The 14,618-nt window shown below is 35.9% G+C and overlaps 1 protein-coding gene across 5 annotated transcripts in view; it reads left to right on the top strand.

The window, feature by feature from the left end:
• The window catches only part of LOC127803723 (E3 ubiquitin-protein ligase RGLG3), a 33,892-nt gene extending 33,207 nt beyond the window's left edge, over positions 1-685 (top strand). For all 5 annotated transcript variants that reach the window (XM_052340164.1, XM_052340163.1, XM_052340161.1 and 2 more), the window contains exon 12: positions 372-685. Coding sequence is in view for 3 of the 5 variants with exons in the window: in XM_052340161.1 (XP_052196121.1) it covers positions 372-455 (84 nt within the window). In the remaining 2 variants the exon portion in view is untranslated. The remainder of the gene's footprint in view (positions 1-371) is intronic.
• Positions 686-14,618: the final 13,933 nt, after the last annotated feature.

The raw sequence follows: 14,618 nt of genomic DNA, 5'->3' as shown, positions 1-14,618 counted from the left end.
AATGTTTGTGTATTTGCATTGATATGACACACAATACAAGATATTAGTACAAAGTGTTACCGTAAGTGTCAAACTTGAGTGTCCAAATAACATTTCCAATTAGTTAAAGAGCATAGAATTAAGGGAAACATGAACATGCAACGCGAAGGAAATAAACAACTTTCCCTTTTTCATGTATGAATAACATGTAGACGGCAAATTCTTTTTACATTTTGCCATTATCGTATGAATAACATAGAATTAAGGGAAACTTGAGTGTCAAACCAAGTTGCCATTCTAGTTTCTCTTTTTTACATTTTGCTTTGTCCATAACTTGTTTATTTTCATGTAAGCTGACTCTGCATTTCTAATGCTCACTTTTCATGTTTTAGGTTTGCAAGGAATGTGGTGTATCCATATCATCGTGTCCTATGTGCCGAAGGCCCATAACTACACGCATTAGGCTGTATTCTTGAAAGGGAAAAATGAAATAAAGCAGTCTCTGCAGGTATCAAGGCTTGAATGAAGCGTGTGTGTGTGTGTTGGTGTTTTAATGTTCTTGAAGCACTCATGCAACATTAGAAATTTAATAAACAGTCAAAGTAGGGAAGCAACATTGTGGGGTCTGTACCCTTCTCTTGGGTGGTTTGGATTTGGATTTGAGGTGCGTAAAATACTGACTGAATTCACTTTCTTTTTATCCTTATTTCCTGTTGGCTGGGCTCCAAGAGATGTTAAGTTTCAAGTTTGATATCTGTTTTATTCAAGCTAGTGTATATAACTTTTGACTTGTAATTCAATAATAGGGGTGCATTCTTCCAAGGGGTCCAATGTGTCGGGAGTTTCTTTGCCTTGTCCAAATTGGTTCAAATTAAATTGGTTTTTATGGACTGACAGACCATTCATATTGATGAGTAATGGGTCAAGCCCCATATCGAACCAAGGCTCATTTCCAAATGAGAAGTCCAAAAACAACGAATAAAGCATATGAGAAAAGCTCTAAAAGGCCCAGGAGACCTGAAAGTCTTTGGGAGATATGGCGGAATTTCATAAGCTAAACTCTCCTTAGAGACTCAAATGTCTTTAGGAGACTCCCTTGCTGAGTTCGTAAACTTATTCTTTGGGAGATCTCTCTCTTAGGGTATTCTCATACAAACTTGTAAGCACATATCTCTAAGATTTTAGAAATTATGCAAAGGAAAAGACTTATCTAAAGCAATTCAAATCCTAATTAATCTTAGAATATTGTGAATACTCATCACAAATCTTCTAAGTGAGCCTTAATTCCATAAAAGGGTAAGACACTCATTATTAGTTTAAGAGTTCTATGCTTTCTTTGTTGATCTCTAAAAATTTGACTTAAGCATTAGAGTTTTTGCGCAGGAAATGCCAAACGCTCTCTACGATTTCATTTTTGTAGAATTCTCAAGGTTTGAAGACAAATTTCTTCGACAAATAAATTTTATTATTGTGTTTAAGTGATAACAATTAACGTTGTTAGTGGAATATTGATAAAAAAGCTTAAAAGTTCACCATGATTTACATAAAATCTCAAGTTGTTAGAGGGAATAGGGAAATGATGTTGACAATCCCTATTCTCTAGGCCTCTGGGATAGTCCCCCAAATTGTTTCTTTAAGTGATTAAGAAGCAAATAACACAAAGAAAGCATTCAAGCTCTTCGGGAGATGACAATCTTCTTACAAAACATCTTACTGCAAGCTCTACTTTTGCCTATTTTATAAAATTATACTAAAAGTGGACCTCTGGCCAAGAATCCTCCTAAGACTTTGTGAGGAAGTCTCTTGCAGGGACATCAACCTCTCTCAGATGCATGCCAAGAATGAGGGTCACGAGAGACTTTCTTGGACCATCAAGACACGGTAGGTGTTGCCCTAGTCCAAAAAGAAATTGAGGTTGCCCACAAGGAAAAATATCAATAAATTATTAAAAGCACAACAACTAGAGAGGCTAGAATCCCACATAAGCCTCAACTTAAAAAAGAACAAGATGGAGATAACTAATTCGCCCTTAGTGCTTGCAAAGCTACCAATATGAAGAGAATGATTGAACAAGTATTAGAGCAAAATAAGTTGGTACCTATTAAGGGGACATTTGTTAAAATGGGCAACATAAGAGGCATTAAGATAAGGCTGGAATGCATTCCGAATCAAGATATGAAATGATTAAGATAAGCCTGGAAAGCATTTCAAGATTTTTATCAAGTTTGTTAAATTTTTTTAAAATGCACTAGAGAACACAAATGTCATTTTTTTCTTATCTATAAAGACCAAGAAATTTTTTTTCCAACTTTATCTATAAAATGCACTAGAGAACACAAAAATCTTGAGGGGGGGGGGGGGAGAGATAAGCATATCTTGAAAGATCAAGATAATGAGTCATTAATGATTTTTTCAAAAATTTTCAGATAAGTTTAACAAACATGTTGGAAATAATAGAAGTCCGAGATGCATCCCATATCTTGGCTTTTTCATCCCATATCTTGATTAACAAACGCCCCCTAAAGAAGAGCAAGATAGGAGAAAGATCCCTTTACTCTTAAGATCATGGGAAAACCCTTATCTCCTAAATTTAAAATGCCTCAAGTTATTTCTTATTCTAGAAAAGGTGATTCCTACGATCACATTCAAAATTATGAATCAGTTATGCTATTACAAGTATGAAACGATGCTATTATGTGTAGTCTTTTCATTGACTCTAACAAATCGTGCTTATACATGGTTCAATAGCCTGATAAAACAGCCTCTTTTGTCTTTTAATCAATTAAGAAGCAAATTCATTAAGGCCCTCACAATTAATAGCTAGAGGAAAACAAATGCCCCTTACCTGCTCAACATTTAACAAAGTAGCAAGGAAATCCTCAGGCAATATCTTAATCAATTTAGAAATGTAGCCTTTGAAATAAAGGACTTGAAAGTATGTGTAATGGTTGTTGCAATGCTCCAAGGTACCAAGTTAGTACCACTACAAGAATCCCTTGCTCTTGATGAACTTGCATTATTGACAAACTTGTTTGTTCAAGCTAGTAAATATATTCTATAAGCTGAGGTAATGCATATAGTAGGCGTAGATAAAGAACTAGAAAGAAAAGAAAAGAAAGAGATTTTGATGAGAGATCTAGCAAGAGAAAAGACAAATCTAAGAAAGTTAAAAGCTCTTCTAGATACTAGTTCAAAAATTATACTGTGCTAATTGAACCACGATTTGCTATTTTGGTAGCAAATGAAGGATCACGCCTCATTAAATTCTTTAAAAAATATGATTGACCCTTGGGAAGAGATAAGGACGCTTATTACAGATTCCATGGAACTCACAGACATATGATTGATAAATGTTATAAATTGATTAATTAGATTGAGTCCCTAATCAAAGAAGGGAGATAGAGAAGACATGCTCAAGTTGAAATTAGAGAAAGATAACACGACCAAAGACTAGAGGGATGAGACAGGTAATAGGATGGAAAGAGACGAGAAGATATAAGAACTCTTCCTTTAGATAATGAACCTATTCATCAGGTCATCCATGTCTAGTGGATAAACATTGGTAGTTGGCTTCTCATCCTCTAGAAAGACCTATGCCAAATAGGCCTATCAGGTGAATTATGTCATGAAGGTTTAAGAAAATGAAGAACCCATCACCTTTACTCTGGAAGACAGGGGATATGTCATTATACCCTAAGACGACCTCAAGGTTATTTTAGCAGTGATTACCAAGCATCCAATTGTGAGAATACTTATTAATAGCAGTCATTCAATCAACTTAATTTATTGGAACTATTTTGAAAAGATGAACATCTCCTAAGATAGGTTGAAGACTATATGTTCTCTTCTATGTAGTTTTACCAAAGAAGCAGTGCAGATAGTTGGATCGATACAATTGGCAATGACATTGGGTACTAAACCCTAAAACGTAAGAAGCCAAATAAATTTTATGGTGGTGAATGTTAGATTTGAATAGCAATGGCACCAACACCAAGAGAGGGGTGAATTGGGTTGTTTTAAAATTTTGATTTTACTTGAAAATCCTTTTAATGAAAAATGTGATTTTAGTGAAAGTGAGAATTAATGAAATGCTTGAAACAATAAATGAAACAAATAGCACAAGCATATAAGAGACACAACGATATATAGTGGTTCGGCTTAAACCAAGCCTACTCCACTACCTTAGCTCCTCACTAAGGATTTTTCAATCAATCCCCTAAAAATCTTCTATCTCTTCGGATAAACCCTCTAGTAACAAGCTAGGAAATACAACCCCTTGCTTCAACAAGCAAGTCCTCTAGCACAACAAGCTAGATATTCAACCCCTTGCTTCAATAAGCAAGTCCTCTAGCACAACAAGGTAGGAGTCAAAATCCTCCTACAAGCAATATAGTCCCTCTAGCAAAACAACATAGAAGACTAGCTATGAGGACATTAAAGTAAATGGAAGGTAAAATATAAATAAAACAAAATGAGGACATTTACTTAAACTAAAGAAAGTACTCCCCATTTGGATTCAATAAAAATATCTAAAAAATTAAAATTCATAAGAATAAGAAAGTAGAATTTGGGTTTTAGTACCAACTTAGGATTTTGTGATTTTACCACCTCCAAGATATACACTTTCTATTTCTTGAAAAATTCATTAAAAATCATTTTAGCATTAATGGATAGAAGATATCAAAATACTGGGAGTTAGTTTTCTAAAAAGAAAACATTTTTTTATATGTCTCCTTATAAAGTGCTAGTCTTCTAGACTTAGAAAAATACTGAAACCTTGTCAAAAGGAGTTTCGAAACATGATGCATGAACTAAAGGATTTTTCAGACATTTGAATTTGAAACCAAAACCTTTCATGCATGCTTCAAAATATGAAAAGCTTATTTTGAAATATAAGATTAACATAAATGATTTTTCATCAAACACATTTATGTTCTAGTTGGTCTTTTGTCTTAGAACAATTTTAGCTCTATGTTGACCAATGACTTCAAACCTAATTTGAAAAATATTTTAGGAGATTGTTTTAAGACTAAATACTTGACTTTGCAAATCTCCAACTAATATAGAAAATCATAAATCTTTTTGGTTTTCATTTTAATAACTTACTTGAAATTGATTTTTGTTGAAAACCATAAACTTGACTCATGACTTGGGGATAGAACAAAGTATTATTTTTCATCATCAAAACTAAACACAAGGGTAGAACATCAGTGAAGATGTCCTTGTCAGCTTCTAATGTCATATTGGGGCATCTCTTCTTGAATGACATGAGAGTGGTAATTTCTTTAGGATATCTCCTGATGAAATTCCCCACACTGAATAAAGTAAGACAAGTCTGGGGCAATCAAAAGGCGAGGAGCTGTTATATCTCCTCTATTGAAGGAAAAAGGAAGAAAGAGACCCTCACCATAAAGGAAGTACAATCTATAAGCAAACCTCAACCGGTGGAAAAATTATAAGCAATATAGCTAAAAGAAAGGGATAATGAAAGACTGGTATATGTGGGAGCTAGTTACAAAACAAAGTAAAGTAAGAAATCATGGAATGCCTAAGAGTAAACACTGACATATTTGCATGAGCACCGACAGATATGTCGGGAATCAACCCAAAGGTAATTTCTCATCACCTAAATGTTAATCCCCGCGCAAAGCCTATCAAATAGAAGAAAAGGAATACCATTCTAGAAAGATAGAGAGCCCTTGAAAAAGAAATTGATAAGTTACTACAAGCTAGATTTATTCAAGAAGTCCATTATCCAAAATGGCTAGCAAACATTATCATGGTAAAGAAAGCTAATGGAAAATGGAGACTGTGAGTGGACTTCATCGACCTTAACAAAGCTTCCCTGATAGACTCATACCCTCTCCCATTAATTGACAAACTAATGGATGAAACATCGGGGTTCGATTTATTAACTTTCTTAGGCACTTTCTTCGAATACCATCAAATTATGATGTACCCATTAGATAAGGAGAAAATAACTTTTATTAATGAAAAATGCACCTATTACTACAAGGTTATACCTTTCACGTTGAAAAATATAGGAGTTACATATTAGAGAATGGTCAATAAGGTCTTCAAGGACTTGTTGGAAAATACCATGGAAGCATATGTTAATTACATGATTGTTAAAAACAAGGAAATTGAGTCACATGCTGCGAAACTTGCCTAAGTATTCAAAGTGCTTGCAAAATATAATTTGAGACTTAACCTTAGCTAATGCTCATTTGGAGTACAATTGGGAAAATTCTTAGGGCATATGATAACGTAAAGAGGAATCAAGGTTAATCCTAAAAAAATACAAGCTATCCTAGACATGAAATCATCAGCCTCATTCAAAAGAAGTTTAATGACTAATTGGGAGGATAGTTACCCTAAATAGATTCCTCTCAAAGTAGGCAGAAAGAAGCCTTTCATTCTTCCAAATTCCAAGGGCCAAAACAAGCTTTGTATGAATAAGTGAATACCAAAAGGCTTTTGAAGAACTGAATGAATATTTGAAGGAAGTCCCATTGCTGACTAGACTAAAGACTAGGGAGCCTATGTTCCTGTATTTGGGATTATGTGACACAATTATGTCAGATAGACTAACTTGTGTATTACATCACCAAGGTATTCTAAGATACAGAGCTTGATATCCTCACATTGAAACATATTAGCATTAATCACGACATCTAGAAAGTTGAGACCCTATTTTCAAGCTCAACCACTCTGATAGATATTGTAAAAGCCTAAATATTCAAGTTTACTTACTAAATGGGCAATAAAACTTGGTGAGTATGATAGATACTTTCAAGAAAGACAAGCAATCAAAGCCAAGCTCTAGTAGACTTTATCGTAGAGTGCATGCATGATGAGAAACCCCCAAAGAATGACACATCAGAATGGAAGTTATGTTGGATATGAGCCTTTAAGACCAATTATAGTGATACAAAATGAACTTAATCTTGTAATTCTTTAAATATTATTTAAATGACAATTTTTATGTTTTTATTTAAATTACAATATGATTTAAATTAAATATACATCTATTAGTATAATAAGGATTGGATACCATTCTTAAGTGTTAAGAATATGAGTAATGGTTAATCCATAATTCGTTATGCTATAAACAAGTTCCTAGTTGTAGAGTTTTTAACCTGGATAGTAGCAACTTGTAAAGGCTAGCACATAATCTTCCTTTTTTAGTATGAGATACTAAAAGTTAAGGTTAGTGAGTCTCATGCCATTCTATATGAGATATGGAAGGAAGATGAGTGGGTGCCCGTTATAGGAACGAGTTCACTAAACATGACTGTTAACATTGAATCACATGGATTTTTTCTCACAGGTTAATAATTCAATGTTAGTTATGAATTTGCAACTAATCCTTAGACCTAAGATGACATAGATATTTGTGTATTAGTGGATTAAGATATTAATGATAGTATATGATTATTCTAATCAGGAACAATTATACCTAACTATGTGCCTAATTCAGTGGTACATGAGGTATGTGTGCATCAAACATGAAATCTATCACCTCGAGGTTTGCGATGAGGAGGATATCCTATACGATCCAATAATCACTTGATGATAAATCCTTGGCTGAGGTAATATGACGATGGAATGTGTATTCCATATCTTGTGTCATATTAGTCAATACTGATTTTGGATTTAGTCATATGATGAGATTAAGAGATTTGACCTGATGTCCATGATTTCATATCTTGTCGAGATATAGGATGATAGAAGGATCACATTGTAAGATATCATAGTAAAAGGTTCACTATTCCTCCTTTACATTAAATTGGGTAATCATGAGATATTGTTAAATGTCACTCATGAGTTACGAGAATTAATAATTGATTATTCTTGTTACTAATTTAATTGCGAACCCAAAAGTCTTACCCAATAAGAAATCACTTTTAAAAAGAAGGATAAATTAGTAATTTTAAAAATTACTAATTTTAGCGCATTTATTTTTAGATAAATAAGAATGATTAAATAATAATATTATAAATAGAATTATTTAATTATTAATTGGATCGGGCTTTATGCTAGCACATCAAGCCCAACCCAACAACGCTTAAGGTTTCTATAAATATGACCATAAACCCTAAATCATGTGTGTGAATTCAAATTCGGTCAGAAATTTTCAAAAAATTTATGCTTTTTCTCTCAAGATTGAAATGTGCTAAAGGTTCAATACAAAGGCTCTATTACCAAACTATGAGAGCCTACCTCCAGAGTCTCGCTAGCATAGGAATTCCGAGGGAAAGTCCTCCCAAGGTGGAAACAGAATAAAACTCAATCAATATCATACATACAATCAACAACAATTAGTAATGATTCCACTATTTTTTTTTTATATAGAACCATATAATTATTATCATTTACATTCATTAGGCTATCCCAAAAGGGAATACAACACGTCCCAAATAATAAAATACAACTATTAGCATGGCACAAAATAACCATCCAACAAACGCCCCCAAAACCTTTTATTCAGGTGAGCTTTATACACATCTAACCCCATAGATCACTGCTGCATCACTCACCCTGCATTTGTCACTTTTGTATTTTTCTTTCACCAATTCAGCTGATTTAGCAACTAATTATGTTCACAGATAGGATGAGGCGTTTAGACTCGCCAGTGCACGAGTGTGATTGTAGCAGAAAATTTATATGTAATTTTTCCGGGCAAGACCGGGTCGACTCACAGGGAGATTACTCATGGAAGGAGATAACCACACCAGTTCTTTTGATTAACAGAATAATGAAATGAGATCAAACTAAATGTGATAATACTGTAATCTGGAAATGGATAGATCTTGGGTCAAGACAAATCTGGTGCCAAACCCAACTGATTCACCATATGGCTTTCTGTGATGTAACTAGCAGCTCAAGAGCTTGGGTTTTCAACCATTAAATGTACTACTGAGATGATGATAACTCTTTGTTCAAGCAACCTCCATACATGACATGGAGACTCTATGGTAAGAAGCTATCATAAATCAGTGTATAAATAATGTTTTGACAAAATAAGTGCTCGGGGCTTGGGTATGAGAACGTTTCCAGGTCAAGCAGCCTCCATACATGGCATGGAGACTCTAGGTTAGGCGTACGAACCAATCCAAGCCTGAGGTTTTCGTTAATAATATTTCCCAAACTGCTTTTGCTTTTGTTACTTTGACATATGAAGTTCTGTTATATTGATTCATCAGTGGCTTTGGGCACCATCTTTGCCTTAACCCAAGAATCGAATTAGCCACACATCTTCATAGGAAGTGCACGACTAAAACAAATCTCTACAGATGAATACATGATTCGTAAAAGAAATAACTGAGATAACAGATAAGAACTTGGTAAACTACTGCTGTATTGATTGCTGAAACGAACTACAACATGAAGCAGAAATTAAAATGAACTTGTAATACAGAGCTAAGATTTTTGCAAGAACAACTAGTGTAACTGAAGTGCTATCTCAAAGAAAGAAATACAGACAAGAACAAAAATAGGAGAAACAGACAAAAGGAAAAGAAAAGTCCCCCGCTTTCCAAATGATCTTCTTCTTTCTTGTATTGTTTTCTTAGTATCTTCTGCACTCGTCAACTTCTGATTCCAAAGAATGTTGGTCCCTTTTTAAGCTTTTGGCGCATGGAAGTGGGGACCATTTGTTGAAAAGTTGTTTAAAAGTTGGATGAATTTACCGTAGAGCCACCGCGTGTATTTGCGCATGTCAGAATTTTTGTTCGGCTGCTCATTCGAATGACTAGCAGAGACATTCGAATGCTTGCTGAGTTTCTTTTGACTGACCGGCTCATTCGAATGAATTTTAGCCTTATTCGAATGAATTTCATGATTTACTGTTCCTTACACGGCGATTTTCTCGGTCATTCGAATGCAACAGTACTTTCATTCGAATGAATTTCTAATTTTTCTCTTGACTTCTTCATTGCATTCGGATGACCTGGAGAGCATTCGAATATGGAGTTCCTTGGGTTGCTTCTCATTCGAATTACTCAGCCTTCATTCGAATAGATTTCCTTTCTTCTTCAACTTCATTCGAATGACTTGGATCTCATTCGAATATGTCTTCCAAACGATTATGCTCATCCGAATTTCTTCTTATGCTCGGCTCATTCGAATGACTTGGATCTCATTCGAATATGTCTTCACTGCTTCCAAACGATTATGCTCATCCGAATTTCTTCTTATGCTCGGCTCATTCGAATGACTTGGATCTCATTCGAATATGCACAATCCGATATCTTGCATATTCGAATGTCTGAATGATTTATTCGAATGGTTGAGCAGCTTTCTTCTTTTTTGCTCCATATTTGAATACCTTTGGAGAGTTATTCGAATTGCTTTGACTTTCATTAGGACACCTTTATTTCTTGACTTTTTATTCCTCTTTCAATCATGCTTTTGGAGAGTATGAATCATTCTTTCATCTCTTTACCTTCTTTTGAGCTGCAACAAGCAATTCTGGAGATTTTAAGTCGATCAAATGGGTTAGGAGGTAATAAAAACATAACAAATTTTTGGCATTTTTGAGCATTAATCACACCCCCCAACTTAAACATTGCTAGTCCCTTAGCAATCAAATTAAATGCACGCATGCTTCAACATTCACAAATTCATTGATAGTGCAAATCTCGTATGTGAAGCAAAAATGTATGGTCAGTAGCATAGGGACTTCGGACAATCAAAGGAATGTTTATTATTTGAACTTTTGTATCAGGCATATTAAGTTAAATCAATCAGCATATTGCATTCAATTCTCTAAGCTTTGATTGCAAGTTTCACTGGATATGTTTCTCTTCAATAAAATGTTCACTCACAGTTGCTCTCAAGGATGTACCTCAATTTGGAGTGGATGTAAATCAAGTTCGAAGAGGTATCATCAATCATCAAAAATGCTATTAAGGAAGGAAAGGACTTGACATAGCTTCATGATCAGAATAGCATCTCAATGAATAGCATTTAAAATTAACTAAGTCTCCTTACTCTTGAAATTATATCCTGAAATTGCATGATTGATAAAACAAGGAGGGATCTTTCTGGGAAGAAATGGGGTCATATGGTAATGTGGTATAGCAAAGGGGATGATGGAAATCAAGAGGGTTATTAGGTCCCGGGAATTTTCTACTAAGAACTGAAGTTTTTTTTTTTTTTTTTTTTTTTTTTTTTTTTTTTTGGTACAGAGAAAATAAACTGTACATGTGATGCATTCATGCATCAATAGCTGAAATCATATCAGGGCACCTAAATCCAGTTGGTCGTATCCGAACCTGAATCTAACTGCTATTCCAACTGATAGTGAACAAGCTTCCATTGCTTCACCCTCAATGGCTACGGGGGGTGTTTTTAATGTCCCAGACCTAGAGACAACCATTTATCTTAAATGGTAAAGTGGTCTTTTAACGTCAGATTCCCAGACGATTTTTTTTTTTTTTTTTTTTTTTTTTAAACTACTGAGTAATTCCCGAGGGAATGATACTATGACTTGGACAGAGGGAATGATGCAACTGGTCATGAAGAGTTTTAATGGGCTATAAGTGGAAACTGATCAAAACAATAGGTTGATTGGCTCAAGTAATAGGAAAATGATCCCCCTATGATATTTCATAAATCAGCCTTATTCATTCAACTGGTTTCAAGCTTAGAGTCAGTTAAAATTAGCCGCAATCATTAAAGACACTCAAGGCAAAATGTTGTTTTGAAGCTATTGAAAGACAAGAGAATCAACAAAATATTTCATTGCATGAATAGATGTTATTTCACTCAGAATAAAATGTCATGAAGCTCTAACACTTACTTTGGTAACAAATCTCCACTTAATTTGAGAATTTTGGGCAATTTGCTGATTACTTCACATGTTGTATGCCATTCAACAAATGAACAGAAATAAAGCACCCTAAGTAGTCCTGGTCCTGGTTCTAAAGCTCATACAGTTCTGTTCTCGAATAAAAGATTATCATTCAAGTAACCAGTTGTGAATCTAAAGCATCGAGCACAATAATTTGAAGCATAGAATAAGCAAAGTCATTTTTATTGACAAATGAAAATGTGATTAAACTTTGTAGTTCATAGGTACAGAAATTAAACATGAAGCATCAAATCCTATGACTACTCAGTGCCATCCGTGGCATCGTCAGAAGTAGAGTTCTCCTCAGTGGAGTTTCCAGAGGGGGTCTTTGATGAAGGATTAGCAGGAGGAATAGAGGTAGAAGATGGAATGGTAGGGTGAGAAGGTGCTGCATGCTCCGGCTGCGGCTGTGCCCCTGATGTAGAAGGTGCACCCTCTTCCTCTCGCCACATGTCAATGGTCTTCTGTATGCAAGTCTCAGCATCGGCCAACTTGTCCTTTGAAGACTTTTGAGGAAGCTCTTCTATTGGTGTGCTCAGAAGTTGACCTACTCTCTTATCCATCTCAGTGTAACGTTCATTCATGGTCATTATTCCTGAATAGATGACTCTCTGCCTCCAATGTAGATCTTCATAAATGGCCTCCTGTCTCTCTTGGATCTTCTTCAGTGATTGCTCTACTAGGGCTTCATGCTTTACTTGCCTATCGTGCATTTCCTTGACTATCTCATATAAGCCTCTGATAGTGTGACCCTCCTCTTGTCTCTCTTCCTGATCTTCATGTTGTGGCAGTTCTTGAGTTGGTTCTTCTTGTGCTTCAACCTGCCTGCCTGATGCCTCTCCCTTCTCAGGTGTTGTTGCTTCAAGCCTCTTTAACTGCCCACTGCTCCTTCGGGTAGATGCTGGGCTGATCCTTTCCATTGGCTTGATGACTTCAAAAGTTGCCTTTTCTTTTACCCCGTGCCTTAGTACAAAATAGGTGATCAACCCTCCAAAGGGTAGTCCTCCGCCCCCTTGTGCATTCTTGGCCACTAAGTCGATGGTATCAAAAATGTGCTTGGCCAAGTCTATGTGTACTCCCAGGATCATCTTTCCCATGAATGTGGCTTGCTTAACCGAGACACTGCCAGTGAATGCGTGGGGCATGAAATGAGAACAAAGAAGCCTATGTAAGATGATGCATTTAGGGGACAAATTCTTCTTTGGGAGGGTAGGAGCCAACCATAAAACATCATCTGCCTCTGTCATCAACCTAGCCAAGTTTTCCTTTCCTAAGTCTGCACTTGCCTCCTCAATGTCTCTTGGTGATGCCTCTCTTGGGATTTGGAATGTTTCAGCAATATCAGAGGGCTTCAACTCTATTTTCACCTTTCTCACTTCAGTGATCAAGCACCTATTCCCCGAGTCATCTCTGTCACTGGTTATATTTGAGTAGAATTCTTTGACTAAGGGAACTATGGCCTTGTGTTGAAACTTAACCCAAGTTTGCCATCCTTTGGCAGTAATTAATGACAACAAATCACAGGGTGGTTCTTCAAATTGTTCAAGCATAATCCCCCTCTCACAAAGTACTGGCCTCTTAGCATACCCCTCAACATAGTTCTTTTCAGCCGCGGGGCTAATGAACCTGATATTGGAATAGGGAGGGTTCAAATCAATGGTTGGGATGGTAGCGGGTTCTTTTCCTTTCTGCCTCTTCGAGGCCCTAGAGCTTTCTCCTACGACCTTGGGGCGTTTTTGCTTTGGAGACATGTTGATTTGAGGAGTGTTTGGTCTAGGGAGTTGGTTCGGGGATTTTATCGAACAGTTGGCAGGCACAAACAGATTCCTCTCTTTTCTTCTTCTTTCAATTTCCCAACCAATCCTCTCTTTGACACACTGAACTCCTTTACCCCCTCTTCACAACAACTCCTTCATCCAATCAATTAAACTCGAATTTAAACGATGGGAACAACTCTTACCTCTCGGCTGTTCTCTTCCCAGAATATTCGAATGAGACGGCCCCCTATTCGAATGCGAGCGGACTGTTCTTCCTTGTACGAAACCGGACCGATCTTTGGGTGGATGAAATGGATGATGAATGAGGGTGGTTAGAACAATGTAACAAGATTTATAGGAAAGGTTCGGGTGGATGAAATAAATAATCGCACCGCTTAAGGAGGGGTTTCGATCTTTAAAGGGGGGAAGCGTCGATTCGGATTTCAGGGACGGTTATGCGGTTAAGAGGAGCATCATTCGAATGATACTGGGGTTATACGAATGATGGAGGAAGATTCGAATGGAGGTTAAGCAATTCGAATGATAGCTCGGGTCTTAGAACAATGGGTAGAAGAGGATTCGAATGAGAGAGAGAGAATGCGAATGTTCGCTGAAAGCTTTTAAAGGGCCAGACGCCTCATTCGAATGTGGAAAAAAATTCATTCGAATGAATTTTAAACAGTAACTTGGCTTATCGAAGGATTTGAGCCACTCATTCGAATGCAACAGTACTTTCATTCGAATGGATTTCTTGTTCATTCGAATGACTATGAGTGTCATTCGAATGAATCTGACAGAACACTCTCAAAGAGGGAATTGAATAGAATGATCATTCGAATGAAAAAAATATCTTCATTCGAATAACCTTGAACACACTTTTATTTATTTATTTATTTTTTTTTTTTAATTTTTTTAATTTTTTAATTTTTTTTTATTTTTTATTTTGCGCAAATTAACTAATCAAAACTATATTCGGATGTTAGAAATGGATTCGGATGAAGGGTAGGTTATTCGAATGAACTTGA

The sequence above is a fragment of the Diospyros lotus genome, chromosome 6, assembly GCF_014633365.1.
Source record: "Diospyros lotus cultivar Yz01 chromosome 6, ASM1463336v1, whole genome shotgun sequence".
Taxonomy (NCBI): domain Eukaryota; kingdom Viridiplantae; phylum Streptophyta; class Magnoliopsida; order Ericales; family Ebenaceae; genus Diospyros; species Diospyros lotus.
Note: the sequence above shows the minus strand (reverse complement) of the source record. Positions and strands in the feature narration are given on the sequence as shown.